This window comes from Pantherophis guttatus, chromosome 16, assembly GCF_059756535.1.
Source record: "Pantherophis guttatus breed Tessera chromosome 16, ASM5975653v1, whole genome shotgun sequence".
Lineage (NCBI taxonomy): Eukaryota > Metazoa > Chordata > Lepidosauria > Squamata > Colubridae > Pantherophis > Pantherophis guttatus.
In genome coordinates, this window is record NC_142078.1 from 5,535,219 (window position 1) to 5,561,968 (window position 26,750).

The window sequence follows — 26,750 nt, forward strand, 5'->3', positions numbered from 1 at the left end:
ATTTTATTTTATTTTATTATTTTATTTTATTATTTTATTATTTTATTTTATTTTATTTTATTTTATTTTATTATTATTTTATTGAATTTCTATAACGCCCTTCTCCCGAAGGACTCAGGGCGGTGTACAGCCAAAAATAAAACCATGACAATATAAAAATGAAAAGCAATTTAAAACAATTAAATAAATTGGCCAAAACACTCTAATAAAACAACCCATTAAAATAGTAAAATGTTATTATTATTTAGGCCGGTCTCTTCTTGAAAGCTTCCAGGATAGGTAGGTAAGTAGGTAGGTAGGAAGGAGAAAAGGAAGGAAGGAGAAAGGTAGGTAGGAGGAAGGAAGGAAAGAAAGAAAAAGAAAGAAGATAAGTAGGTAGGTAAGTAGGATGAAGCTCCCACAACTTCCAGTTGGCAACTTCTGTTCCATGGGTTGATTGTTCTCACTGTCAGAAAATTCCTTTTATTTCTAGGTTGAATCTCTCCTCGGTCAGTTTCCATCTATTATTCCTTGTCTGGCCTTCGGGTGCTTTGGAGAATAGCTTGACCCCCTTCCTCCTCTCTGTGGCAGCCCCTCAAATATAGGAAGACTTTTATATATATATTTATTAAATTTATATATTTATTAAATTTATATCCCGCCCTTCTCCCTGAAGGGACTTAGGGCGGTGAGTGCTTTGGGTGCTTTGGAAAATAGCTTGACCCCCTTCCTTTTCTCTGTGGCAGCCCCTCAAATATTGGAAGATGCTCTCCTGTCTCCCCTGGTCCTTCTCTTCACTAGACTAGCCAGGCTCATGAGGAAGAGGAGGTGAGAATTTAAAACTCCCACCTTTGACTTCGAATGTTCACAAAATAAAGAGAATTTCATTTTTGGGTTTTGCAAAAGAGGGGGAGAAGTAGAAACGTGTTCCTAGCATGTTGGGTCCCAGCCCTGCGGGGTTAAAGGTTAGGGGGGAATCCGTGCTGCAGGGGAAGGCTCTGGCAAAGACGGCTGTGGATGAGTGTTTGTGTGATTCCCCCAGCTCTGGGAGAAAATTCCTAGCTTAGATGGCTAAGAAATATTCTGCAAACCTTTTTCCAAAGGAAACACGGAGAAGGGATTGCAAAAAAAATAAATAAAAGCGGACACATCCCTTAAATTGTGGGAAAGAGGAAGATGGGGGGAGAGGCATGAAGGCTCCCTCTCCCCTTCCCCGAGACTCAAGGGGGTCTCTGAGGGAAGATGGCAGGAAAAACACAACTGGCCTTGCAAAATTCAATTATTACAGCCTAGTTTAGTTTAGTTTAGTTTAGTTTAGTTTAGTTTAGTTTAGTTTAGTTTAGTTTAGTTTAGTTTAGTTTAGTTTAGTTTTAAAATTTTTTATTATTATTATAACATAAAATGACATTACAAGACATACAACATTTATATATATATATATATATATATATATATATATATATATATATATATATATATTCTCTTAACAGATTATTTCGTGATGGTCTTCTAGTATTTACATTTTCTCCCTTTTCCCTTTATATTATTCCAGTTTCTTCTTGCCCCCCCCTCTTTTAATTAGTGTATTTATTAAGACCCCTATTAACTTTATATTTTCTATACACTGACATATTCATTCTTTCCTTTTTTACATTTCACCCCTATTTTTCTTCTCCGTTATTCCTATTCCTATTCTCCAGCCACTTATACCATTTTATAAGTTTAGTTTAGTTTTAATTTTTTTTATTATTATAACATAAAATGACATTCAAGACATACAACATTTATATATATACTCTAACAGATACTTTGTGATGATCTTCTAGTATTTATATTTTCTCCCTTTTCCCTTTATATTATTCCAGTTTCTTCTTGCCCCCCCTTTTAATTAGTGTATTTATTAAGACCCCTATTAACTTTATATTTTCTATACACTGACATATTCATTCTTTCCTTTTTTACATTTCACCCCTATTTTTCTTCTCCGTTATTCCTATTCCTATTCTCCAGCCACTTATACCATTTTATAAGTTTAGTTTAGTTTAGTGTGATTGTACCTCATACAATGAAATTAAATGCCATCTTCAGTGCACATCATAACTATAAAAATAAAACACAAACATACATCCTTCGCATTCTATACAATTGAATTTGAATATCTATCTATCTATCTATCCATCCATCCATCCATCCATCTATCTATCCATCTATCTATCATCTATCTATCTATCATCTATCTATCTATCTATCTATCTATCTATCTATCTATCTATCTATCATCTGTCTATCTATCTATCTATCTACCAAAATAAATAAATATAAATAAATGACATGGTGGCTCAGTGGCGAAGAGGCTGAGCTTGTCGATTGAAAGGTCAACAGTTCAGCGGTTCGAATCCCTACTGCCGCGTAATGGGGTGAGCTCCCATGACTTGTCCCAGCTTCTGCCAACCTAGCAGTTCAAAAGCAGGTAAAAAATGCAAGTAGAAAAACAGGGACCACCTTTGGTGGGAAGGGAACAGCGTTCCTTGCGCCTTTGGCGTTGAGTCATGCCGGCCACATGACCACGGAGACGTCTTCGGACAGCACTGGCACTTCGGCTTTGAAACGGAGATGAGCACCGCCCCCTAGAGTTGGGAACGGCTAGCACATATGTGCGAGGGGAACCTTTACCTTTTACCTTTATCCAGGGGTGAAATCCAGGAGGTTCTGGAGAACCAGTAGCGTAAATTTTGAGCAGTTTGGAGAACCAGTAGCGGAAATTTTGAGTAGTTCGGAGAACCGGCAAATACCACCTCTGGCTATCCCCAGAGTGGGGTGGGAATGGAGATTTTGCAATATCCTTCCCCTGCCACACCCACAAAGCCAATTCGATTTAATTCTGCTTTTAAATTATTTTAAATTTTATATTGTATGTATTTTAATTTTGGCTGTTCACCGCCCTGAGTCCTTCGGGAGAAGGGCGGTATACAAATTTAAATAATAAATAAATAAATAAATAAATAAATAAATAAATAAATAAATAAATAAATAAATAAATAAAGCAAGCCACACCACGCCCACAGAACCGGTACTAAAAAAAAATTGGATTTCACCACTGCCTTTATCTGAATAAAGCTGATTTCTAAATTTGCTGGCCAGTCCCATTGGTTCTGCTCTCCCTCCTCGCAAATAAACGGAGCTGCTGAGAAGGCCCTTACCTGTTGATTTACGGCCTCCGCCGGATCCAGCTGGGCCCCCTCCCCTGCTTCCTCGTCTTCCTCTTCGTCGTCGTCATCCTGCTCTTCAAAGCATCCCACGGCGTCCACCGTGATCAGCTCTTCGGAGTCTTCGGGCCTGCCCAGGTCTTTCTCGCCCAGCCTCACCTGGCCAGGTGCGGGAAAAGAGGGAGTCAGGAAGGACGGTTGGAGAGACAGACGGGCAAGAAGAAAGAGAGTTCATCAAGACCCTGGATCCCACCCCGCCCCACTTTTTTTTAACCTCTGACCTCTTTAGCCTTCTGCTTGTGCTCCAAGGATTTCATGTGCTCCACAAACTTGCGGGGAGTTTTGAAGTAACGGCTACAGACGGTGCAAAAGGGACGCAGGAAACGTTTGGCTAGCTGGAATGAGAGGGGGAAGGAGGGAAGGAAGGAAGGAAGGAGAGGGAGGGATTGGGAATAGGGAGGGAGGGAGGAAAGCAAGGAAACAAGGAAGAGGGAGGGAAGGACAGAGGGAGGGAGGGAGGGATTGGGAATAGAAGGGAGGGAGGAAGGAAGGAAAGGGAGGAAGAAAGGGAGGGAGCGAGGGAGGGAGGAGACGGATTGGGAATAGGAGGGAGGGTGGAAGGAAAGCAAGGAAACAAGGAAGAGGGAGGGAAGGACAGAGGGAGGGAGGGATTGGGAATAGAAGGGAGGGAGGGAGGAAGGAAAGCAAGGAAGAAAGGGAGGGGGGAGGAGACAGATTGGGAATAGGAGGGAGGTATGAAGGAAAGCAAGGAAACAAGGAAGAGGAAGGAAGGAAGGAGGAAAGGAAGGAGGGGAGGGATTGGGAATAGGAGGGAGGGAGGGAGGAAAGCAAGGAAGAGGAAGGAAGGAAGGAGGAAAGGAAGGAGGAGGAGGGATTGGGAATAGGGAGGGAGGAAGAAAGCAAGGAAACAAGGAAGAGGGAGGAAGGAAGGAGGAGGAGGGATTGGGAATAGGAGGGAGGGAGGGAGGAAAGCAAAGAAACAAGGAAGAGGAAGGAAGGAAGGAAGGAGGAAAGGAAGGAGAGGGAGGGATTGGGAATAGGAGGGAGGGAGGAAGGAAAGCAAAGAAACAAGGAAGAGGAAGGAAGGAGGAAAGGAAGGAGAGGGAGGGAATTGGAATAGGAGGGAGGGAGGGAGGAAATCAAGGAAACAAGGAAGAGGGAGGGAAGGACGGAGGAAGAGAGGGAGGGAGGGAGGAAGGAAGGAAAGCAAGGAAGAAAGGGAGGGAGCGAGGGAGGGAGGATGGAAAGCAAGGAAACAAGGAAGAGGGAAGGAGGAAGGAAGGAGGAAAGGAAGGAGAGGGAGGGATTGGGAATAGGAGGGAGGGAGGAAGGAAAGCAAAGAAACAAGGAAGAGGAAGGAAGGAAGGAAGGAGGAAAGGAAGGACAGGGAGGGATAGGGAATAGGGAGGGTGGAAGGAAAGCAAGGAAACAAGGAAAAGGGAGGGAGGGACGGCGGAAGGAAGGAAAGAAGGAGAGGGAGGAACGAAGGAAGGGATATTTAGGCCAGCTGAACAATTTTCTGCCGTTTTCCCCAAACCCAGGTGCCCTTCACCTGCTGAATCCAGCTGCCCTTTACCTTGTGTTCCTGAGTCCTCCGGTGTTTGATGAGGTCACCTCTGAAGTTCACCTGGCAGGTATTACACCAGCGCTGCTGGCTTTCCCTGCAAGGAAGGGAAACCTCTCAAGGAAATCAGAAAACCCAGAAGGATTCCTCGGCCTCCTTTTCAGCCCCCCCATCGCCTCCCAAGCTCTCCCATAACCACCTCGTCCTTTGGCCCGAGAGAGCAAAACGGCTCCAAATCTGCTTGATTTTTCTCTCGTTTGCAACCCGAAGGATTTCCACTTCTGGTTCTTGCTCCAGAGCAAGGCAGGGGAGCCCACCTTCACTGCTGTGTAAGTGTGTGTATGGGTGTGTGTTGTGTTGAAGTTCTTTTTTTGGGGGGGGGGGAATAATCTACCCCCCGAGATACGAGTGATCTCCGACCTCCGGACTTTTCGTCGGGCCCTAAAAACTTACTTTTTTTCAGTTAGCCGGTCTGTCTTGATTTTAGGGTTGGTTTTAAAATTTTGATCCTGATTTTAAATTGACAAGTTTTAAATTATGGGCCAAATTTATTTAATTATTTTAAATCTATTTTTAATTGCAATGTTATGTATAAATGTTTTTATTTTGGCTGTTCACCGCCCTGAGTCCGAAAGGAGAAGGGCGGTATAGAAGTTTGAATAATAAATAAATAAATAAATAAAATAAGTTTTATTAGACCTGGCATTCTCTTTGCCGTGCATACTAAAATGACAGGTAAGTATTGTATATACCTCATTACTTATATACAATTAGTCTGCTCAGTATTTACATACCTAAAGACATCCTTCTTCTATCTATATTACTTAAACGTTTGTTTTATCCATTATCATTCTATTGTAGTTACATACATAACTCTAATTCTCCGTTTTATGAATCCTAGTCAGTTCTTGTTTTTCGAATCCCTTTTCTGTCCCAACCATTGATACCATTTGCTCCCTATCTCCTGGTATTCTGACTCTCCTTTATTTTTCAATTCCAAGATCCATTTCTGCACATTTTCTTGATCACTTCATCTTCTAGAGGAGTTTCCTTATTTTTCCAATTTGGGGCAAAACTCATTCTTGCTGCTGTTATATTATGTATAATTAAGTAAGTTACCCCTTTACTATATTTCCCATTTATGATTCCCAATAGGAATAGTTCTGGTTTATATTTTATTTCTTCTCCAGTTATTTCCACCAACCATAAATAGATCTTCTGTCAAGCACCCTGTTATTAAGACCAGCTGCCTGCAATTACTGCAGGTTCGAATCTCGCCAGGCTCAAGGTTGACTCAGCCTTCCATCCTTTCTAAGGTAGGTAAATTGAGGACCCAGTTGTGGGGGCAATAAGCTGACTTTGTATAAATATACAAAAGGATGAAGGCTATTGCTTAGCGCACTGTAAGCCGCCCTGAGTCTCCGGAGAAGGGCGGCATATAAATCAAAATTAAAAAAAAAATAAAAATACTCCTGTGCTTTTTTACATAACCACCACATATGACAGTATGTGCCTAATTCGTGGTTGCATTTCCAACATCTTGGTGATGAATTTCTAAACATTTTTGCCAATCTCGCTGGTGGAAGGTGCCACCTGTAGAACAACTTATATAAATTTTCTTTGTATGGTATTGCCAATGTTTATTTTCCTGTTTTTTCCTGTGTGTTGAGGTTCTTAATTTGCATGCTGCACACCTACCCGTCTGTCTCGGCTGGCACCGCCGGCTCCTTTCCCAAAGGCAGCTTGGAGACGAGGCAAACATTGCTTCTCTCCTGGATTTCCTGAAGCCGCTGCTGATGTTGAATCCCTGACAGGTGAGTCTGGAAATTCTGCAGCAAGACAAGCGTGAGAAAGCAAGTAAGAAAATAGAAAGAAAGAGAAAAAGAAAGAGGAGAGAGAGAGAAGAGGAGAGAAAGGGAGAAGAGAAGAGAAGAGAAGAGAAGAGAAGAGAAGAGAAGAGAAGAGAAGAGGAAGGATGGAAATAAAAGAGGAGAGGAAAGGAAAGGAGAGGAAAGGAGGGGAAGAAGAGAAGAGGGGAAGGATGGAAAGAGAAGGAGGGGGAGAAGAGAAGAGGGGAAGGATGGAAAGAGAAGAGGAAAGGAGAGGAGAGGAGAGGAAAGGAGGGCGAGAAGAGAAAAGAGGGGAAGGATGAAAAGAGGAGAGGAGAAGAGAGGAAGGGAAAGGAGGGGGAGAAGAAAAGAGGGGAAGGATGGAAAGGAAAGGAGAGGAAAGGAAAGGAGGGGGAAGAAGAGGGGACAGATGGAAAGAGGAGAGGAGAAGATAAGAGAGGAAAGGAAAGGAGGGGGAGAAGAGAGGAGAAGAGAAGAGAAGGGGAAGAATGGAAAGAAAGGAGGAAAGGAGAGGAGAGGAAAGGAGGGGGGAGAAGAGAAGAGGAGAAGAGGGGAAGGATGAAAAGAGGAGAGGAGGGAAGAGAAGAGAAGAGAAGAGAAGAGAAGAGAAGAGAAGAGAAGAGAAGAGAAGAGAAAATGGGTTAGCTCTCCCATCCAACCAGTCCCTTCCTTGGAATCCGGACCCTTGCAAAGCAAGCAAGAAAATCAAATCAGTTTTTTTTTTTTTACTGAGAGAGCTAAAGGGAAGAAGGCCAGCTTGGTGATACTGATAGTCCTTGACTTATGACCACATAATTGGGACCAGGATTTCCACTCTTACATAACCATTGTTAAATGAGTGATACTCGCTTCTGAATGGAAGGAAAGAGGGGGAGAGGGAAGGAAGGAAGGATGGATGGACGGACGGAAGGAAAATGAGAGGGAGGGAGGAAGGAAGAAGATGAGAGGAAGAAAGGGAGGGAGGGATAAAAGGAAGGAGAGAAGGAAGGCAAAAGGGAGTGGGAGAGAGGGAGGAAGGAAGGCAGGGAGGAAGGAAAGGAAAGGAAAGGAAAGGAAAGGAAAGGAAAGGAAAGGAAAGGAAGATCAGAGAAGGGAAAAGAGGGTGGGAGGGCCATTGTACATGCAGACAAGGAGCCACGACTGGTAGATTTTTGTTGTCTGTTTTTTCTTTTCTTTTAGGGACAAACCTGCTTTCTTCTCCTTCTCGAAGGACTTCAGCATTTTCTTCTTCAACAAAACCTGGAAGTGGCTCCTGGTTCTCCCTAGACAGAGGCGTTTACAGAACCCACTTATCCTGCCCCCAAGCCTCCCCCCCAAGCTCCCCCTTGGGAAATGCCTCACACCCCCCAGCCCTTTGCCCCCCCCCCAGCCCTTTACCCCCCCCTCCTCTGCACCTGTTGGTTGTAGCAGTTGCTTCTGCAGACGTAGCAGTAGAATTTCAGGGCAGCTCCGGGAGGGGCTTGCTGGGGGGGCCCGGAGGGGCCCGGCTTGATGGCCGACGTGGTGCTGATGGCCCTGCTCTCGCTGCTCTGTTGGATGGTCACCTTCAAGGCACCGGCGTTGCTCAGCACCTGGCAAGGGAGAGAGGGCACGGCTCAACTCTCTGGGGTTAGAAGGCGCTTTCGCCAAACGGAAAGGAAGCGTTCCCTATTCCGGCCACATCTGGGCAGCTGTTTTGCGCCCCTCGGGCATCTGGGGAATCAGAATGGGACAACGTGCCACAGCCAACTCGCCGCAGGACAGTTTTAACGATTTCCATTTAATTCTTGAAAACGGGATACAAAATATTTCCGTGTTTGCCATCCGCGTTTCATCCCGTCCCTCCTTTCTGCATCCTTTCTTTAGTGTTTCCATTCCACCATTCCTTTCTCTGTCACTCTTGTCCCACCGCGAATTATTCCGCAACAAGTTGGCTGTGGCGAGCTGTCCCATGGCGAGTTGGCCGTGGCGAGTTGGATGTGGCGAGTTGGCCATGATGAGTTGGCTGGCCATGATGAGTTGACCATGATGAGTTGGATGTGGCGAGTTGACCATGATGAGTTGGCCATGATGAGTTGGCCATGATGAGTTGAATGTGGTGAGTTGGATGTGGCAAGTTGGCCATGTTGAGTTGACCATGATGAGTTGGCCATGATGAGTTGAATGTGGTGAGTTGGATGTGGCAAGTTGGCCATGTTGAGTTAGCCATGGCAAGTTGGATGTGGCGAATTGACCATGATGAGTTGACCATGATGAGTTGGCCATGATGAGTTGGATGTGGCGAGTTGACCATGATGAGTTGGCCATGATGAGTTGGCCATGATGAGTTGGCCATGATGAGTTGGCCGTGATGAGTTGGATGTGGTGAGTTGGCCATGATGAGTTGGCCGTGGCAAGTTGGCCATGATGAGTTGGCCGTGGCAAGTTGAATGTGGCGAGTTGGCCGTGGCAAATTGTCATAGGCCCTCTGGGGCTGGTCCTAGCAGGAGGAGAACTCGGGGCCAGTCCACCTCTATTCACCCCCTCACCCTTTTTGGCTCACCTCTGAGGTCTTCTCCTCCTCTTCAAAGTTCTCCTCTGAAGCCTCCACGGTGACGTCCCCTTCCCCAGCATCTAGGAAACAGAGACTGTGGGGAAGTCTGGATTCGAACTCAGATCCTCAGAGACGGAAGACCTCTCCTTGGCTGTGTAGAAACGAGCCAAAGGCAAACCTTCACTCCGCCGAATGGTGGCTGGACTGCATGGCCTTCAGGACCCCTGCTTATTGAGCTGTAGAAATTTGGGAGGGTCCCTGGAGGTCATCCAGTCCAGCCCCTGCTCAGGGCAGGGAAGCTTTCTCAAAATATTTGGCTTTTCTCTCCAACCAAGAAGCATTTATTCCTTTTTCTATGAGATACAAAGAACTTGTAAGAATATTTAACTTTATGTCTTTAGCATGTTTTTTTAAAATTTTTTTCTTCTTGGCTGTAGATCCTTCTACAGGTATTGCCTTGATTTATACACAATGGAGCCCAACATTTATGTCGTTAACCGAGACATTTGTTAAGTGAGTTTGCTCCATTTTCTTGCCACCGTTGTTAAGCGAATCACTGCCGCTGAGAAGTTAGTAAGATGGTCGTAAAGAGGATCATGTGACCCTGGGATGCTGCAACCTGTCGTAAGTATGAACCAGTTGCCAACCATCTGAATTTTGCTCCCATAAGCATGGGAATGCCTTAATGATCGTGTGAAAAACGGTCGTAAATCAGGTTTTTTTTAGCACCGTCGTAACTTTGAACGGTCACTAAATGAACTGTTGTAAATCGAGGACTACCTGTATTGATAGTCCTTGACCTATGACCTATAGTCCTTGACCTATGATCATTGAGACTGTAATTGCCATCGCTAATATAATCATTATATATATCATCTGGATTTGGATTATACTTGGATTATACATTTGGATTTTGCTTGTAATGGGATATAAATCATTTGCCTGATTTTATGACCTTTTTTGCCACGGTCACTAAACAAATCAGACAGTTCCGTCTTCCCGCCCCCCCCTCCTTGAATTTGCTTGTCGATTTATTCATTTCTGCACATTCTAAAATTTTCTTTATAATTTCTCCTTCCAATGGGATTAACATTGAGAATAAAAGCTAAAGAGGAGTCCATGTATTTCAAGATATGGGATAAATTTTATGATTTGGTTAGAAAAGAAATATGAATAAGAATATAGAAATAAAATAGATAGAGAATAGATAAAAATAGAAAAATAGATACCCAGATGATGCCAAGTTAAAAGGAGAAAGGGGAGGAGGGGAAAAAGGGAAAAAAGTGAGATATTAGAAAAATGTACGCAAATGATGAAATAAAAATAAATAATAATGGAATAAGAAATTGAAATGAGAATAAAGATAATTAGAAAATCGGGGCTGCTCGAATAGCACTTTAGATTGAACTGAAAAGGCAAACAACAGGAGAGAGGGGAAGGAGGAGAGAGAAAGGAAGGGAGAAGAGAGGAGAGGAGAGGAGAAAGAAGAAAGGGAAAAGGAGAGGAAGAAAAGGGAGGGGAAAGAGGAGCAGAGGAGAAGGTTAGAAGGGGGGAAGAAGAGAGGAGTGGGGGAAGAGAAAGGAAAGTAAGAAAGAGAAGGAGAGGAAGAATGAAGGAAGGAGGAGGAGAAAGAGGAAGGAAGAGAAGGAGAGGAGGAGGAGAAAGGGAAAAGGAAAGGAAGAAAAGGGAGGGGAAAGAGGAGCAGAGAAGGTTAGAAGGGGGAAGAAGAGAGGAGTGGGGGAAGAGAAAGGAAAGTAGGAAAGAGAAGGAGAGGAAGAATGAAGGAAGGAGGAGGAGAAAGAGGAAGGAAGAGAAGGAGAGAAGAAGGAGAAAGGGAAAAGGAAAGGAAGAAAAGGGAGGGGAAAGAGGAGTAGAGGAGAAGGTTAGAAGGGGAGAAGAAGGGAGGAGAGGAGAAAGAAGAAAGGGAAAAGGAGAGGAAGAAAAGGGAGGGGAAAGAGGAGCAGAGGAGAAGGTTAGAAGGGGGAAGAAGAGAGGAGTGGGGGAAGAGAAAGGAAAGTAGGAAAGAGAAGGAAGTAGGAGGGAGAAGAAAGGGAAAAAGAGATGAAGAAAAGGGAGGGGAAAGAGGAGTAGAGGAGAAGGTTAGAAGGGGGGAAGAAGAGAGGAGTGGGGGAAGAGAAGGGGAAGTAGGAAAGAGAAGGAGAGAAAGAACGAAGGAAGTAGGAGGAGAGAGAGGAAGGAAGAGAAGGGAAGGAGAAAAAGAAAGGTTGGAGTAAAGGTAAAGGATAAAAGAGCAGCCCCGAAAAAGTAAAAATGAAAAATGAAAGCTAAAAGAAAAGATGAATAAAAAACGATGGAAATGACTGTATGTGTAAATGTGTTTATGAGAAATAAAAATAAAAAACTATTAAAAAAAAAGAATTTGCTTGTCGGAAGCCGGCCAATGGCAATCACAGGAGCCCCAAAAAACGTCGCAAAGGTCATCAATACCTACCTGTTGCCACGCATTCGGAGTCTCTTCCGGTTTGAGCATCTTCTGTTTTGGGAAGATCTGGTGCATCTTCAGCGTCGCAGATCTCCACTTCACTAGCGGGGCAAGGAACCAAAAAAAAATAAAAATAAAAAAATGGGAGTAGAATGGAATAGGAATACGCACAGAATTGAATTCTTTATTGGCCAAGTCGGATTGGACACACGAGGAATTTGAAGCTCCCGGTTTTTCCCCCCCGAATGCCATCACTCTGCTAAACAACTAATTCCTACAACACTGTCAAACTATTTACTAAGACTGGATTACTATTCTTTTTCTCATCCTTCTTATTACCTGTCTCCTTTTCTACTTATAACCTTGTGGCTTGTATCTTTACGATTTATATCGTTTTTATAGTGTCTCCTATATAAAATGATTGAGGTTGATTGCTTATTTAGTAGCCTACGACTAATCCCTAAGTGTTGTGTCTTAGGATTCATGATGAATGTATCTTTATGAGGACTAGGATCTTGATTTATCACTTATAGCTGTTATGTACAATGACAGCTTAGGCACCGAAGACAAATGCCTTGTGTGTCCAATCACACTTGGCCAATAAAGAATTCAATTCAATTCAATTCAATTCAATTCAATTCAAGTCAAGTCAAGTCAAGTCAAGTCAATTCTAGTCTAGTCTAGTCTAGTCTAGTCCAGTCGTCCAGTCCTTATTCTATTCTATTCTATTCTATTCTATTCTATTCTATTCTATTCTAGTCTAGTCTAGTCTAGTCCAGTCCAGTCGTCCAGTCCTTATTCTATTCTATTCTATTCTATTCTATTCTATTCTATTCTATTCTATTCATCCAGTCCAGTCCAGTCCAGTCGTCCAGTCCTTATTCTATTCTATTCTATTCTATTCTATTCTATTCTATTCTATTCTATTCTAATTTTATCCGATCCGATCTTATCCTACTCTACCCTACCCTATTCTGTATCTGATTCTATTCTATTCTATTCTATTCTATTCTATTCTATTCATCCAGTCCAGTCCAGTCCAGTCGTCCAGTCCTTATTCTATTCTATTCTATTCTATTCTATTCTAGTCTAGTCTAGTCTAGTCTAGTCTAGTCCAGTCCAGTCGTCCAGTCCTTATTCTATTCTATTCTATTCTATTCTATTCTATTCTATTCTATTCATCCAGTCCAGTCCAGTCCAGTCGTCCAGTCCTTATTCTATTCTATTCTATTCTATTCTATTCTATTCTATTCTATTCTATTCTATTCTAATTTTATCCGATCCGATCTTATCCTACTCTACCCTACCCTATTCTGTATCTGATTCTATTCTATTCTATTCTATTCTATTCTATTCTATTCTATTCTATTCTATTCTATTCTATTCTATTCTATTCTATTCTATTCTATTCCAGTCCAGTCCAGTCCAGTCCAGTTGTCCAGTCCTTATTCTATTCTATTCTATTCTATTCTATTCTATTCTATTCTATTCTATTCTATTCTATTCTATTCTATTCTACTCTACTCTACTCTACTCTACTCCTATCCTACCCCTTATCCTATCCTATCCCTTATCCTATCTCCGTGATGGCCAGCTGATTTTCGGACCTTCTGGGCCCACCAGAAGTAGGGAAACAGGCTGTTTCCTGCCTCTGGAGGACCTCGGGGTGGTGGTGGTAAGGAAGGCCCGTTTTTCTTCTTCGGCTCTTTTCTTCAGAGGGGAAGAAGCTTCTTGGATGAGGAAGCGAAACGTCTTCAAAGAAAAACCAAGGAAGTCCAGTTTCCTCTTGGAAAACGAAAAAAGGACTTTTGGGACAACCAGGACCTGGATGACGGAGGATTTCTATATCCAAGAGAGGAATTTTCAAATGACCCTTGCAGGAAATAATGGTTACCTTCGGGGCAGTTTGGCCGCTGGTTCGCCATCTTGAGAAGACTCCAAGAAGGTCTCTGCAAGGCAGAAAAATAGATTTGACGTCCTTCCAGTTGAGCCCAAAATTTCTGTGGCCAAGCGAGACGGCCGTTAAGTGAGTTTTTGTCCCACTTTACGACTTTCTTGCCGCCGTACAGGTAGCCCTCAACTTACAACAGTCCGTTTAGTGAGCAAAGTTACTAACGGAGCGGAAAAATGTCCCCTTTTGACTGTTTTTCAGAGTTTCACCGCCTCCCCAGATCCAAATTCAGCGGCTTGGCGACCGGTTCATACTTATGACTTATGATTCACTTTTGTGACCTTCTAACAAGCCAAGTCAACGGGGAAGCCACTGAACAACTGGGTTGCCAACTTAATGAACGTAACCGCTGTTGGCAAGAACGGTAACCAATGTCTCACTTAACGACAGGAATGTTGGGGCCAACTGTGGTCGTAAGTTGAGGACTACCTCCAGTTAAGTGAAGCTCTGCGGTCGTTCAGTGAGGAACAGGGTTGTTGAGTGAATCTGGCTTTGCTATCGACTTTGTGGGTCAAGGAGTCCCCAACGGGGATTGTATGAGCCCGGGACTCTGCAACCGTCATAAGTACATGTCAGTGGCCAAGCCTCTGAATTTTTTTTTTTTGAAAGAATTTTTTTTTAAATTTTAAAACAAAAACATAAAACATAAATCCATCATCCATACAATTGCAAACAGTGTGTCGGTCGGTTACAAATCTTTTGTGCTTCCTCACCATATTCATTACTTACTAATTATCTGATTTCTCATATTACCAATCTGATAAGTATCATTGTAGTATAATCTTCGTTAATCTCTTTTCATAACAAATATTTTCAAATATTTATACTATAACATTCATTTCTTTGTCCTCAATCAACAATAGTCATGCCATTTTTATATATTTTTTATATTTATATTTATATTTTATATTTTTTATATTTTATATATTTTTACCATTCTTATGTTCTAACAGTCTCATCCCCATTTCATTTCCATATTTTATTATCTAACCATTGATAAAATAAATCCCATATCTTATAATATTGTTTGTTTGTTTGTTTGTTTGTTTGTTTGTTTGTTTGTTTGTTTATTTATTTATTTATTTATTTATTTATTTATTTATTTATTTATTTTTTCAAACTTCTATACTGCCCTTCTCCTTTCCGACTCAGGGCGGTGAACAGCCAAGATAAAAAACATTTATACATAAAGTTAAAAATAGATTTAAAATAATTAAATAAATTTGGCCCGTAATTTAAAACTTATCAGTTTAAAATCCGTATCAAATTTTAAAACCAACCATAAAATCAGGACAGTCCGGCTAACTGAAAAAAATAGGTTTTTAGGGCCCGACGAAAAGTCCGGAGGTCCGGGATCACTCGTATCTCTGGGGGTAGATTGTTCCAGAGGGCGGGTGCCACCACAGAGAAGGCTCTCCCCCTGGGGGTCGCCAGCCGGCATTGTCTGGCCGACGGCACCCTGAGGAGGCCCTCTCTGTGGGAGCGAACTGGCCAGTGGGAGGCAATTGGTGGCAGAAGGCGGTCCCGTAAGTACCCTGGCCCTAAGCCATGGAGCGCTTTAAAGGTGATCACCAACACCTTGAAGCGCACCCGGAAGTCCACCGGAAGCCAATGCAGCTCGCACAGGAGAGGAGTCACATGGGAGCGCCCCGTCGCTCCCATAATCCCCCGCGCGGCCGCATTCTGCACCAGTTGGAGCCTCCGGGTGCACCCCAAGGGGAGCCCCATGTAGAGAGCGTTACAATAGTCCAGACGAGAAGTGACGAGTGCTTGAGTGACCGTGCGTTTATCTTCTTGTTCTCTATTTTCATCATGTGACTGGGGGGATTTGCAACGCCTCTTCCTGCTCTTATTTGAGTCCTGAAGGTCTCCCTTCCAAGCTGGATAAAAATCGATGATTTTTTTAAAAATAAAAATAAAAAATGGATTTTTAAAATTTAAATCAGATTTTTTTTTTTTTTTACTTAGCTGTATTTTTCGGAGTATAAGACGCAGTTTAGTTTTTGGGGAGGAAAATAGGGGGGGGGGAATCTGCCTACCATCTAGCTAGCCTTCTTAGTCTGGTCAGCTTCAGCACATTAGTTTGCTGGTTTTTTAATCCCCTGGTTAGGGATAAAAAGCAGCTTTTAAGGCACAGCTGAGAGGAAGCAGCAATGAGAAAAGCAGATCGCTTCACTCGGCTAGCGCCTAGTTAGGTCTGAAAAAAAGCTTCTAAAGAACAGCTGAGAGTCGGAGCAAAGCATGGAGATCCTTTACTTGTTAAAGCACAAGTGGGAGAATCGAGGGAGCAGGCAAAACTGGGAAGATTTATTTATTTATTTATTATATTTCTATACCGCCTTTCTCCCGTAGGACTCAAGGCGGTGTACAGTCAAGAAAAACATAGACACACAAACATCACAAAATTGCCAACCAAAATTATTACTTAGTTTGGTCAATTAAATAAAACCCAGAATTAGATAACATTTTTTAAAAAAAATGATGATCGTTAGCGCCTCGTTAGGGCTGAAAAAAAGCTTCGAAAAAGCTACATTGGGAGTATAAGACGCACCCAAATTTTCAGCCTCTTTTAGGGGGGAAAAAAGGTGCGTCTTATACTCCGAAAAATACGGTAAATTGGATTTTTTGTTTAAAAAGTTTTTTATTTTGAAAAAAAACATGTGTTTTATGTATATGTATACATATAAGTGATATGTATAAAACATACGTTTATATACATATCACTTATTCCTTCAGCTATTTCCAGGAGATCCTTTCTTGCTATTTACATCTATTTACACATCTACATCTATTTATTGGAGCCACTCTTAAAAAAAAAAATTAGGGAAGATCGAGAGATCAAAGGATTGACAATTAAAAAATGAGGAGTACAAATTGCAAGCCTTTTGCAGACGATATGGTCTTTATAATTGAGGAACCTCTAAAATCAGGCCCCCAAATTGATTAAAAAAAATAGAAGAATTGGGTGAAGTGGCAGGTTTAAAAATAAATAGAAATAAATCCAAATTGCTAACCAAAAATCTTACAAAGGTAAATTGGATTTTTTTGGATTTTTATCAAATTTATTTTAACAAAATGCTTTGGGAGTCAAAAAAAAAATCTATCTAGAGGTAGTCTTCTCTTTAAGATCCATTCATAATTTAAGTTTATTTGGCATTGAAATGGAGCTGAGTTATATAGCATGAGGAGGCTGCTGTATATTCTGCAATATTTACATTTTGGGTAAACTCGTCCCATGACTCCGAAGCTCTGCAAGCTAAATAGGGAGCCTTCGTTTTGTTTGCAAATAATAATATTAAAAGGTTCTAAAAATTTAAAAAGTTGATTTAAATCAAGCCTTTTTACTGGTGATTTAAATCGTGATTTAAATCGACTTGATTTAAATCGAATCCACTCTGTCTCCTTCCTCATCTAATATCTCATTGTGTTGTGGCTCCGTTAACTGAGCCTGTGCCATCGGCAGGAGAGGACTCCGAGAGGGAAGGAGAGGAGTTGGCAAGGCCTCCCTCTCCAGGACCCTCCTCTCTGGCAATGCCTTCGGTGTCCGCCGAAGGGCAAGAGATAGGGTCGGGGCCAAGCATGTTCACGCAGACACAGGTGGACAGTGATGAGGGTAATGAGTCTTGGCTGGATCCTCGGCAGCGTCGCAGAGATAAGCGCGCACAACAGAAGAAAAGGCATGCCAGAGATTAGGCTGAGTCACTGGACCACACCCCACAGGGTATAAAAGGGGGTGAGGTGGCCATTCAGACTCTGTGACGGACAAAGCTAACTACTATCGAGTCACATTGCATCTTTGGAAACAACATTATCGGCCTTGGATTTATCTTACGAACTGGACAATTCTTGACTGTGGGTATTTTGTTTATTGAGTAAAGTTCTTGGCAAGCAGCTACTAGGTTGCTGCCAAGCGTCTTATCAGAAGAATTGGTTGTCTGCCAGTTTATTTAACCCCCGGCTGTCTGTTTGTGTGCGTGTGTGAGACGGGGACAGAACACATTGGCCAGCCAAATCAGCCTCTGAAGACCCCCGACTCTTTTTCACCTACTAAGAGAGGCCTTGCCCTACCTGAAGGGGGAGAGCCGGGCTGCTTTCCCACCGGTGCAGCCCCTTCCTCGCCTTGCCCTGGTACGGATGACGAGGCGCCGTCTGCCTCTCGCTTCCTCTCCGGAACCCTGGGAAAATCCTGCAGTATAAAAGAGATTTTAGGTTTTTTTAAAAAACAAAACAAGGGAAGCAGTGGTGAAATGTAAAATGTGTTGCTACCGGTTCTGTGGGCGTGGCTTGGTGAGGTGTGGCTGCGTGGGCGTGGCCAACTTTTTTTTTTTAAAGCATTCTTTTTTACTACCCGTTCAGGCGAATAGGTAATAAAAAAAATGCTTTAAAAAGTTTTTTTAAAAAAAGGTCCCGACGATCACGCAGCACAGCTGTGATCGTCGGAATCTTTTTAAAGCATTTTTTACTATCTATTTGCCGGAACCGGTAATAAAAAAATCTTTAAAAAAGAAAGGTTCTGACGATTGGGCAGCACAGCAGATTGATTGCCGCACAATCATTGGAACCTTTTTTTAAAAACGTTTTTAAAGAATTTTTTTACTACCGGTTCGCGCGAACCGGAGCGAACCGGTAGCATTTCACCCCCGAAGGGAAGTGAATTGCAAGGACAGTGTTTCATAATTCCTTTTGAAGGACATTTTTGGGAGAGGCAGAAAAGCAGAGAGAGACCATAATCCAGAGAAGGGGCTAGACAAGGGGTCAGCAACCTGCAGCTCTGGAGCCGCATGTGGTTCTTTCGTCCCTCAGCTGCGGCTCCGTCGTTCAAAATATGCGTCACAACCGCATATGGCTAAAAAAATGGTTGGTTTTAGACCAGAAACAACGGAGGATCTGTTCGCCCCTGAACTGCCAAGAGCTCCCTCTTGACTCTGCCTACCTCGCAGGGGTGTTGTTCTGCGAGGATCGGTGAGACGTAAATGCGAGGAAGAAACTCACCTTACGAAAGGGCCGGTTCTGGCGATGAAACGGGAGGGCCGGGAAACCCAGGTGGGGGGGCTTGAGGGAGACGGGTGGGGGGCCCAGCAGAGAGTGCCGAGTGGCTTGAGGGAAAAACTGCTGTAGTACAGGTGCGGCGGCCACATTGAAGCCTCTGAGGTTACCTGTAAAGACCCCAAACACACACACACACACACACACACACACACACACACACACACAAAAACACAGCCAGGAAAGGAAGAAAGAGAGAGAGAGAGAAAGTACATCAGACATTGCGCAAAATTTGGGGCCTTCCAAAACTGGCTGGCTGCTTCCCACACTTCCTGCCCACCAAAGGAATTTCCAGCCGCTGTGGAACAACTGTATTTTCCAAACAAACCAAAGTTTGTACTGAATCTGGATTTAGATGGGAGAGGTTATGGGGGATCGGTTGGCACTGCAGGGCGTGTTTCGAACTCGGGATCCTACAGCCCAGGGAGTTTAAGTTAACCAAGGCTCGGTGTGTTGGCCCCCATCGCCTTGGGCGGGAATGACCAAACTCGGACAAGACAACGCAAGAAAACAGATTTTAGGATGGCATCAGAAATGTAACGGAGTGTCCGTTGGGAGAAGTCATTCAGACACTGGCCTGAAAACTGGGCGACAGTGAGTTATAGTCCTGCCTTAGGCGTGAAAACCAGCTGGGTGACTTTGGGTGTTGCTGTGGTGAGGAAAATAGGAGGAAGGGAGGAATATTAGGGTGTTCTCTGCCTTGAGTTACTGTTCTGCCCCAGCTACGGACCCCAAAGAATGCAGCACACACGAAGTCTGTACAAATATTAGTTTAGTAAATTAAATCAGTTTTTTCTTTCAAACAAAGGCTGTTAATTAACTTTCTTAACAGCCTACAAAAATCCAAAGAATAAATAATCGTAATCTTACTAGGGTTGGCAGAAAGCCCAGAAGCAATTTGCAGAGAGATCAAGGAGAGTGAACGGAAGTTGTTCCCTGCAAATTGCTTCAGTCGGCGTTCCTCCTTAAATAGGCTAAGGGAGTGGCCAATTAGCCCCAAGCCTTACTGTCGAGGAGACCTCCTCCTGAGGAGTCACTCCTGCCTTTTGGCAGCTCTGTGCGCCCGTGCATCGAGAAAAGGCTCCTCCTCTTCTTCCTCTTCACTTATGGGAGCTTCTGGAGGTTCTGAAGGTCCTGGCTGAATCCCTGCCTCTGGCACCACCTCTTCTCCAGCCTCCTCACTGTCCGACTAGAGCGCCAGCTGCACAGGCTGCTGACACAGCACCACACCAGCCTCCTCGCTGTCCGAATCAGCCACCAGCCGCACAGGCTGCGTACGGGCCACAACAGTTACAAATGAATAGTTAAATTAAAAAATAAAAATGACAGGATAATGAAAAGAAAAGGACTAGGAGTGCTACGATAGCAGGATTCCAGTTATTTGAACTTATTTTCTAGAAGGCAAGACAAAAAAAACAATGGACGGAAATTAACCAAGGAGAGAAGCAACCTGGAACTGAGGAGAAACTTCCTAACAGTGAGGACGATTAACCAGTGGAACTGCTTGCCACCAGAAGGTGTGGGTACTCCATCACTGGAGGTTTTTAAGACGAGACTGGACAGCCGTTTGTCTGAAATGGTCTACTCTAGACAGCTTCCTGCCTGAGCAGGGGGTTGGACTAGAAGACCTCCAAGGCCCCTTCCAACTCTTGTTATTATGTTCTAAAAAAAAATCTAATAATAATAGCAGTAACGGGTAAGCTCAGGAGGCTGGCAAGGAAATTGAAGTGTGTTGGACACAACTGGAGCTCGCCCCCTGCATCCGGAACACGGAGCAACCCGATTCTCCCGTAATGGTGATCAATCCATAAAATAAATCCATTCCCTCCGGTTTTATTGCAGATCCATCGAGACGCTTTTAAGGGTAATATTTGCGATTCGCGGAGACAGCCCCGAGCTGATATCCGAATGGTAAGAAGAACATCTGCTTGTGAGCCAAGGAAGACATTTGAAAGGGCCATAAACGGAGCAACTCCTGAATTATTCAGCCACCGACTCTTTACTCAAATGTCTCGGCATCAAATATTCCGAAATGGAAACCGGTCGGTGACCAAAGGAGGCTCAGGGTTCAGATCACAGTTGGCGGAAACCTCCCCTAGCACCAAGAACTGAAAAAGGATCCCAGAGATTATTTTGCTCCCTGCAAACCTCGCAAGTTACACACGGGAGGAACCAAACATCGACGCGGCCAAAAGATTAAGAATAGAATAGAGCTGGAAGGGGCCTTGGAGGTCTTCTAGTCCAACCCCCTGCTGAAGGAGGAGACCCTATACCAGTGACGGCTAACCTTTTTGCCATCACGTGCCAGGAAGGGGGGGGCGGGGGAGGTTCGCACACATGTGTGCCCACACCCATAATTCTATGTGGGCCATTTCGGGCCTCAGAGGATCTCTAGAGGGATGGGGAAGGCTGTTTTCGCCCTCCCCAGATGCATAGAGAGGATTTGGATCCAGGTGAGAAAGAAAAACGGGCCTTCCCCACCCACTCCAGGCCCTCCGGAGTCAGGAAACAAGAAGTTTCCCTATTTCTGGTGGGCCCAGAAGGCCCAAAAATCAACTGGCATGAGCGCTGGAGCTGAGCTGGGGTGCCCACTGATATGGCTATGCGTGCCACCTGTGGCACGCGTGCCATAGGTTCGCCATCAAGGCCCTATACCATTTGAAACAAGTGGCTGTCCAGACTCTTCTTTAAAAAGTTCCAATGATGGAGCGCCCATGACTTCCAGTGGCAAGCTGTTCCACTGGTTAATTGTCCTCACTGTTAGGCAGTTTCTCCTTAACTCCAGGTTGCTTCTCTCCTCGATTAGTTTCCAACCGTTGTTTCTTGTCTTTGGAGAATAACTAGACCCCCTCCTCTTTGTGGCAGCCCCTCAAATATTATACTGCTATCATGTCATTCCTAATTCTTCTTTTCTCTAGATTGGCCAAATCCAAATCCTGCAGCCCTTCTTCATATGTTTTAGTCTCCAGGCCTTTTAATCGTCTTAGTTGCTCTTCTCTGCACTTTTTCCAAAGTCTCAACGTCTTTTTCTGTAACGTGGTGACCAAAACTGGAAGCCTTATTCCAGATGTGGCCTTACTAAGGCTTTATAAAGCGCTACTAAGACTTCCCGTGATTTTGATTCTGTGCCTGTTTATACAACCAAGGATTGTGTTAGCTTTTTTGGCTGCTGCCGCACACGGCTGGCTCATCTTTAAGCGATCGTCCACTAGGACTCCAAAGTCCCTCTCAGAGTTAACTGTTTTTGAGCCAGGTTCCGCCTAATCTGTGCTTGTTCACACAGGTCTTCTGAATCATTGGCCAAAGAAAATTTGAGCTGTAAACCAGGATTTAGAAATTACAGGGTGGGCTTCCCCTTAATGGCAAAACAGAACAAATCCAGGCAGGTCAGTTTTTAAGCTTTCTAGACTTAAAAACTGGACACTGAAAATAGCATCCAAAAAACTGAAATCAAAAGTTCTCGGGAACCCTGCGTAAAACTCGGGTCGAGGTATTTGTCTGGATCGGGGCGGAAGGAAGGAGAGGAAAATGTGGAAGAGATTGTACCTTGCATTTGGTGCAGGAGGAGGGCTCGCTGGAGCACAGGGTTGGCGTTGAGTAGCGACGCTGGACTGGGTGCCTGAAGAGTTAACATCTGTTGCTGGGATGGTGTCACCGTTCTGTTGGGGGGAGGAAAGGACCAGAATATAGGTAATCCTTGATTTATAACAATTCATTTAGTGACGGTTTGGTGGAGTGGTGCGGTGGCCTAGAGGTGGAGCTCTCACCTCTCAATCAGGCAGTAAGTTTGATCCTAGGTAGAGGCAGCTATTTCTCTCTCTGGGCACAATGAGAATATATCTGCCGAACAAAACTCAGCTCTGGTGACAGGAAAGGCATCTGGCCATTCAAACACTCTGCTAGCTCCATTCAGCTGCCCAGACTCCACCCCACAAGGGATTATGGGGTTGTTAAATGATAATGATTTAGTGACCAATTCGGTCACGAGTTACAACAGCATTGATAAAAGGGACTTACGACCGTTTTTCAAACTTAATGACCGTTGCAGTATCCCCCTGGTCACACACATTTACATTCGGATGCTTGACAACTGACTCCTATTTATGACGGTTGCAGCGTCCCGTGATCCTCTCTTGGTGACCTCTTTCTGACGAGCAAAGTCAGCGGAGAAAGCCAGCTTCGCTTCCCAATCGTGTTTTTAAGTTACCGATTGCAAGGATTCGCTTAACAACAGTGGGAGGCGAGAAAAGTCGTAAAACGGGGCCAAACTCACTCCGCACACGTTTCACTTAACAACAGAAAAATTTGGGCTCAGTTGTGGTAAGTCGAGGACTACCTGTATTTAAAACCGTCGACTGGCGGCCCCCATGGGGAGGGCCTTCTCTGTGGGGACACCCACTATCTGGAACGAGCTCCCCCCGGAGATACGGAGGATCCCAGATCTGCGCACCTTCCACCATGCTCTTAAGACCCTCTTATCCAGCAAGCCAGCCTGGCCTAATTTTTCTTCCCTTTTTAAAATTTTAAATTGAAATTTTCATTGGTTTTAAATTTATTGGGATTTTAATTGTCGCGGGCCAATATTATTTAATTTGGTTTTAAATTGTTTTTAACTTTTGTATTTCTGTATTTTATCTTGTGCCTGTTCACCGCCCTGAGTCCTTCGGGAGTAGGGCGGTATACAAATTTAATAAAACTAAACTAAACTAAACTAACTCCTCCCCCACCACCAAAAAAAAAAGGGATGTAAACATCCTGTCTGCCTCCTGTCTCCATTTTTATTATTTTTATTCTGTTTGGATTGTGATATTATTGGGTATATTTTATCCCCGATGATTTTAATGGGTTTGTTTCTGTTGTAAGCAGAAGTCAAGAGACGCTTGGAAACGAGATGGACGGCAAATGATAAATTAATAATAAACAAACAAACAAACAGCATCCAGCTGTGGTTAGCAAGCTTCCTTGCAAGACGATTGGGGCCTCGCTTGGTGTTTTTCACTTTGGGGGGGCCACCACTAAAAAGCCTCTGTGAAACGGAACACGTTTCAAATTAGAAGCCTAAATCATCTCAAACGGCCCCGTCCCAAAATCCTCAGCATCTGCTCGATGCTTTCTTCACAGATCCAATCAGATCTAGGACAGCTGAATTTTGTAATCCTTCTTAAAAAAGAATCTGCTGGTAACAAAATTCCTCTTGCACCCCTCCCGTGTTTTGGGGTGCAGGCACACCGGGGGATGGAAAATGTGTTTTTCTCCAAGCAATAAATTTCCAACATGCCCAGCAACGTAGCTGGAGGCCACTGTGGGATGTGAGCGTTTCTCTCAGCGACCGCTCTGCTTAACGACCCGAGTTGCGGGTCTCCATTTCAGTCACCAAACGAGGACCCCCATCTACAGCCTTTCCCGCAAGGGGGGAAGCCCCAAAAGTTATTCCTTTGCACAATTCCTGTTCTCCTGGGCCTGCGCAAGAAAGTCAAAACATCCATCCTCCACAGCCAAGCTTCCTACTCTAGCTCCTTGGAGGGGGGAGGGGAGCGATGGGCTTTGTAATCCCAAAGACGAGGGAGAGACGGCGGAAGGGTGGTGGGGGGTCTATTCTTTTTAACAGTGGGGTGTCAAAGAGTTTGCAAACCTGGGTTCTGGGGTCAGGGGTGAAATCCAATTTTTTTCCCCTACCGGTTCTGTGGGCGTGGCTTGGTGGACTTGCAGGGGAAGGATACTGCAAAATCCCCATTCCCTCCCCACTCCTGGGGAAAGGCTACTGCAAAATCTCCATTCCCACCCCACTCCTGGGCGAAGGATATTGCAAAATCCCCATTCCCTCCCCACTCCTGGGGGAAGGATATTGCAAAGTCCCCATTCCCTCCCCACACCTGGGGGAAGGCTACTGCAAAATCCCCATTCCCTCCCTACTGGGGGGGGAGATTATTGCAAAATCTCCATTCCCACCACACTCTTGGGCGAAGAATATTGCAAAATCCCCATTCCCTCCCCACTCCTGGGGGGAAGGCTACTGCAAAATCCCCATTCCCACCCCATTCCTGGGGGGAAGGATATTGCAAACTCCCCATTCCCTCTCCACTCCTGGGGCCAACCAGAGGTGGCATTTGCCGGTTCTCCGAACTACTCAAAATTTCCGCTACCGGTTCTCCAGAACCTGTTAGAACCTGCTGGATTTCATCCCTGGTTCTAGGTACTTTACCCAATGGGGTCCTCCCCTTTGGGTAAGGGGCGGAGGGTTCTACGCAGGCTGGGAAGCATGGGAACTGGAGCTGGGAAGCATGGGAACCTGAGCTGGGAAGCATGGGAATTGGAGCTGAGAAGCATGGGAACCTGAGCTGGGAAGCATGGGAACTGGAGCTGAGAAGCATGGGAACCTGAGCTGGGAAGCATGGGAATTGGAGCTGGGAAGCATGGGAACCTGAGCTGGGAAGCATGGGAATTGGAGCTGGGAAGCATGGGAGCCGGAGCTGGGAAGCATGGGAACCTGAGCTGGGAAGCATGGGAACCTGAGCTGGGAAGCATGGGAACTGGAGCTGGGAAGCATGGGAACCTGAGCTGAGAAGCATGGGAACCTGAGCTGAGAAGCATGGGAACCTGAGCTGGGAAGCATGGGAACCTGAGCTGGGAAGCATGGGAACCTGAGATGGGAAGCATGGGAATTGGAGTTGAGAAGCATGGGAATTGGAGTTGAGAAGCATGGGAACCTGAGCTGGGAAGCATGGGAACCGGAGCTGAGAAGCATGGGAACCTGAGCTGGGAAGCATGGGAACTGTAGCTGAGAAGCATGGGAACCTGAGCTGGGAAGCATGGGAATCGGAGCTGAGAAGCATGGGAACCTGAGCTGGGAAGCATGGGAACTGGAGCTGGGAAGCATGGGAACCTGAGCTGGGAAGCATGGGAACTGGAGCTGAGAAGCATGGGGAGCTGAGAAGCATGGGAACCGGAGCTGGGAAGCATGGGAATTGGATCTGAGAAGCATGGGAACCTGAGTTGGGAAGCATGGGAACCTGAGCTGAGAAGCATGGGAGCAGGAGACTTAAGGAACTTGGGAGAAAGCTGGACCTCTCCAAAAAAAAGACAGACAGCTGGTTCCTTTGGGGTGGGCAGCGCATTCATCATCCCCCCTGTCTTTTGAGGGGAGGGGGGACTGGGAGGAAAGGAGGGCACCCCGGTTGCAGAAGGTCGCCGGCAGGGGACCCCCATTTGTGCCCCTCCCCACCCCCAAAGTCACGCCCCACCCCCGCCCCCCCAGATCTCCCCGCGGGGGCGCGCAACAACAGAGTACCCTTTTTGGCACCGTTACGCACGGCCCCAGGGGAGGCGGGCGCGCCGCGGGCCGGCTCAGGGCGCAGGGAAGGGGCGCGGCGGGGACTCCCCACTCCCCACCTCCTCCTCCCCGGGGCCCAGGCCGCCGGCCTGGCCAAGCAAAGGGCTTACCGGCTGGGCGTCGGTTGGGTAGGAGCCGCGGGGCTCTGCTGCTGCTGTTGTTGCAGGAGATGCTGCAGGCGGAGCAAATGCTGCTGGCCGAACATGGCTGGGTTGGACGGGGGGGGGGAGGAAGGAAGGGCGCCGCGGGGAAGGCAGGGAAGGCGGACCGACCGGGAACCCGGCCTCGGCTGGCGGACGGAGGAGGAGGAGGAGGAGAAGGCGGCTCTTCCTGGGTCGGCAGGCTCGGGAGCGCGCCTGCAAAAGGGCGGCGCGCGGCTCTGCGCTCCGAGGCCGTGGAGGCGAGGCTGGGCGCAGCAAGCAAGGCACACACACACACACACACACACACAGACACACAGGACACGGAGAGAGGGTCTTTCGAGGCGGCCCTCCCCCCTCTCCCCAAGGCCTGGGGTGCAAGGAGGAGGAGGAGAGGAGGAGGAGGAGGAGGAGCATAGACCGGGGGGAGTGGGGAGAGGGGAGGGACAGCGGGGGGAGGGCGGAGGGATTAGATGGCCCTCCCCTCCTGTCCCCCCCCTCTTAAGAATTTTAAAAATAGTTGGGGGATTTTTAAGTCCTGCTCAGTCAGTCAGTCAATCATTTATCATGTATATATATGTCTCTGTCTAATAATCTATCATCTAGCTACTTACCTACCTACCTACCATCTATTTCATCTATCCTGTCTATTTACCATCTCTGTCTGCCTGCCTATCATGTATCTACCATCTGTTTGTCTGTCTGATC

The 26,750-nt window shown here is 45.3% G+C and overlaps 1 protein-coding gene across 1 annotated transcript in view; it reads right to left on the reverse strand.

Moving 5' to 3' along the window:
• CIZ1 (CDKN1A interacting zinc finger protein 1) overlaps window positions 1-26,484 on the reverse strand; it is a 31,244-nt gene extending 4,760 nt beyond the window's left edge. Inside the window, exons 1-12 of the mRNA XM_087879498.1 lie at window positions 26,013-26,484; window positions 22,119-22,231; window positions 18,519-18,682; window positions 17,595-17,712; window positions 13,470-13,524; window positions 11,585-11,676; window positions 9,142-9,212; window positions 8,015-8,191; window positions 6,469-6,599; window positions 4,783-4,867; window positions 3,467-3,580; window positions 3,180-3,344 (exon numbers count right to left, since the gene is read on the reverse strand). Of these exons, the coding sequence (XP_087735624.1) occupies window positions 3,180-3,344; window positions 3,467-3,580; window positions 4,783-4,867; window positions 6,469-6,599; window positions 8,015-8,191; window positions 9,142-9,212; window positions 11,585-11,676; window positions 13,470-13,524; window positions 17,595-17,712; window positions 18,519-18,682; window positions 22,119-22,231; window positions 26,013-26,107 (1,380 nt within the window). The 5' untranslated portion in view covers window positions 26,108-26,484. The remainder of the gene's footprint in view (window positions 1-3,179; window positions 3,345-3,466; window positions 3,581-4,782; window positions 4,868-6,468; window positions 6,600-8,014; window positions 8,192-9,141; window positions 9,213-11,584; window positions 11,677-13,469; window positions 13,525-17,594; window positions 17,713-18,518; window positions 18,683-22,118; window positions 22,232-26,012) is intronic.
• Window positions 26,485-26,750: the final 266 nt, after the last annotated feature.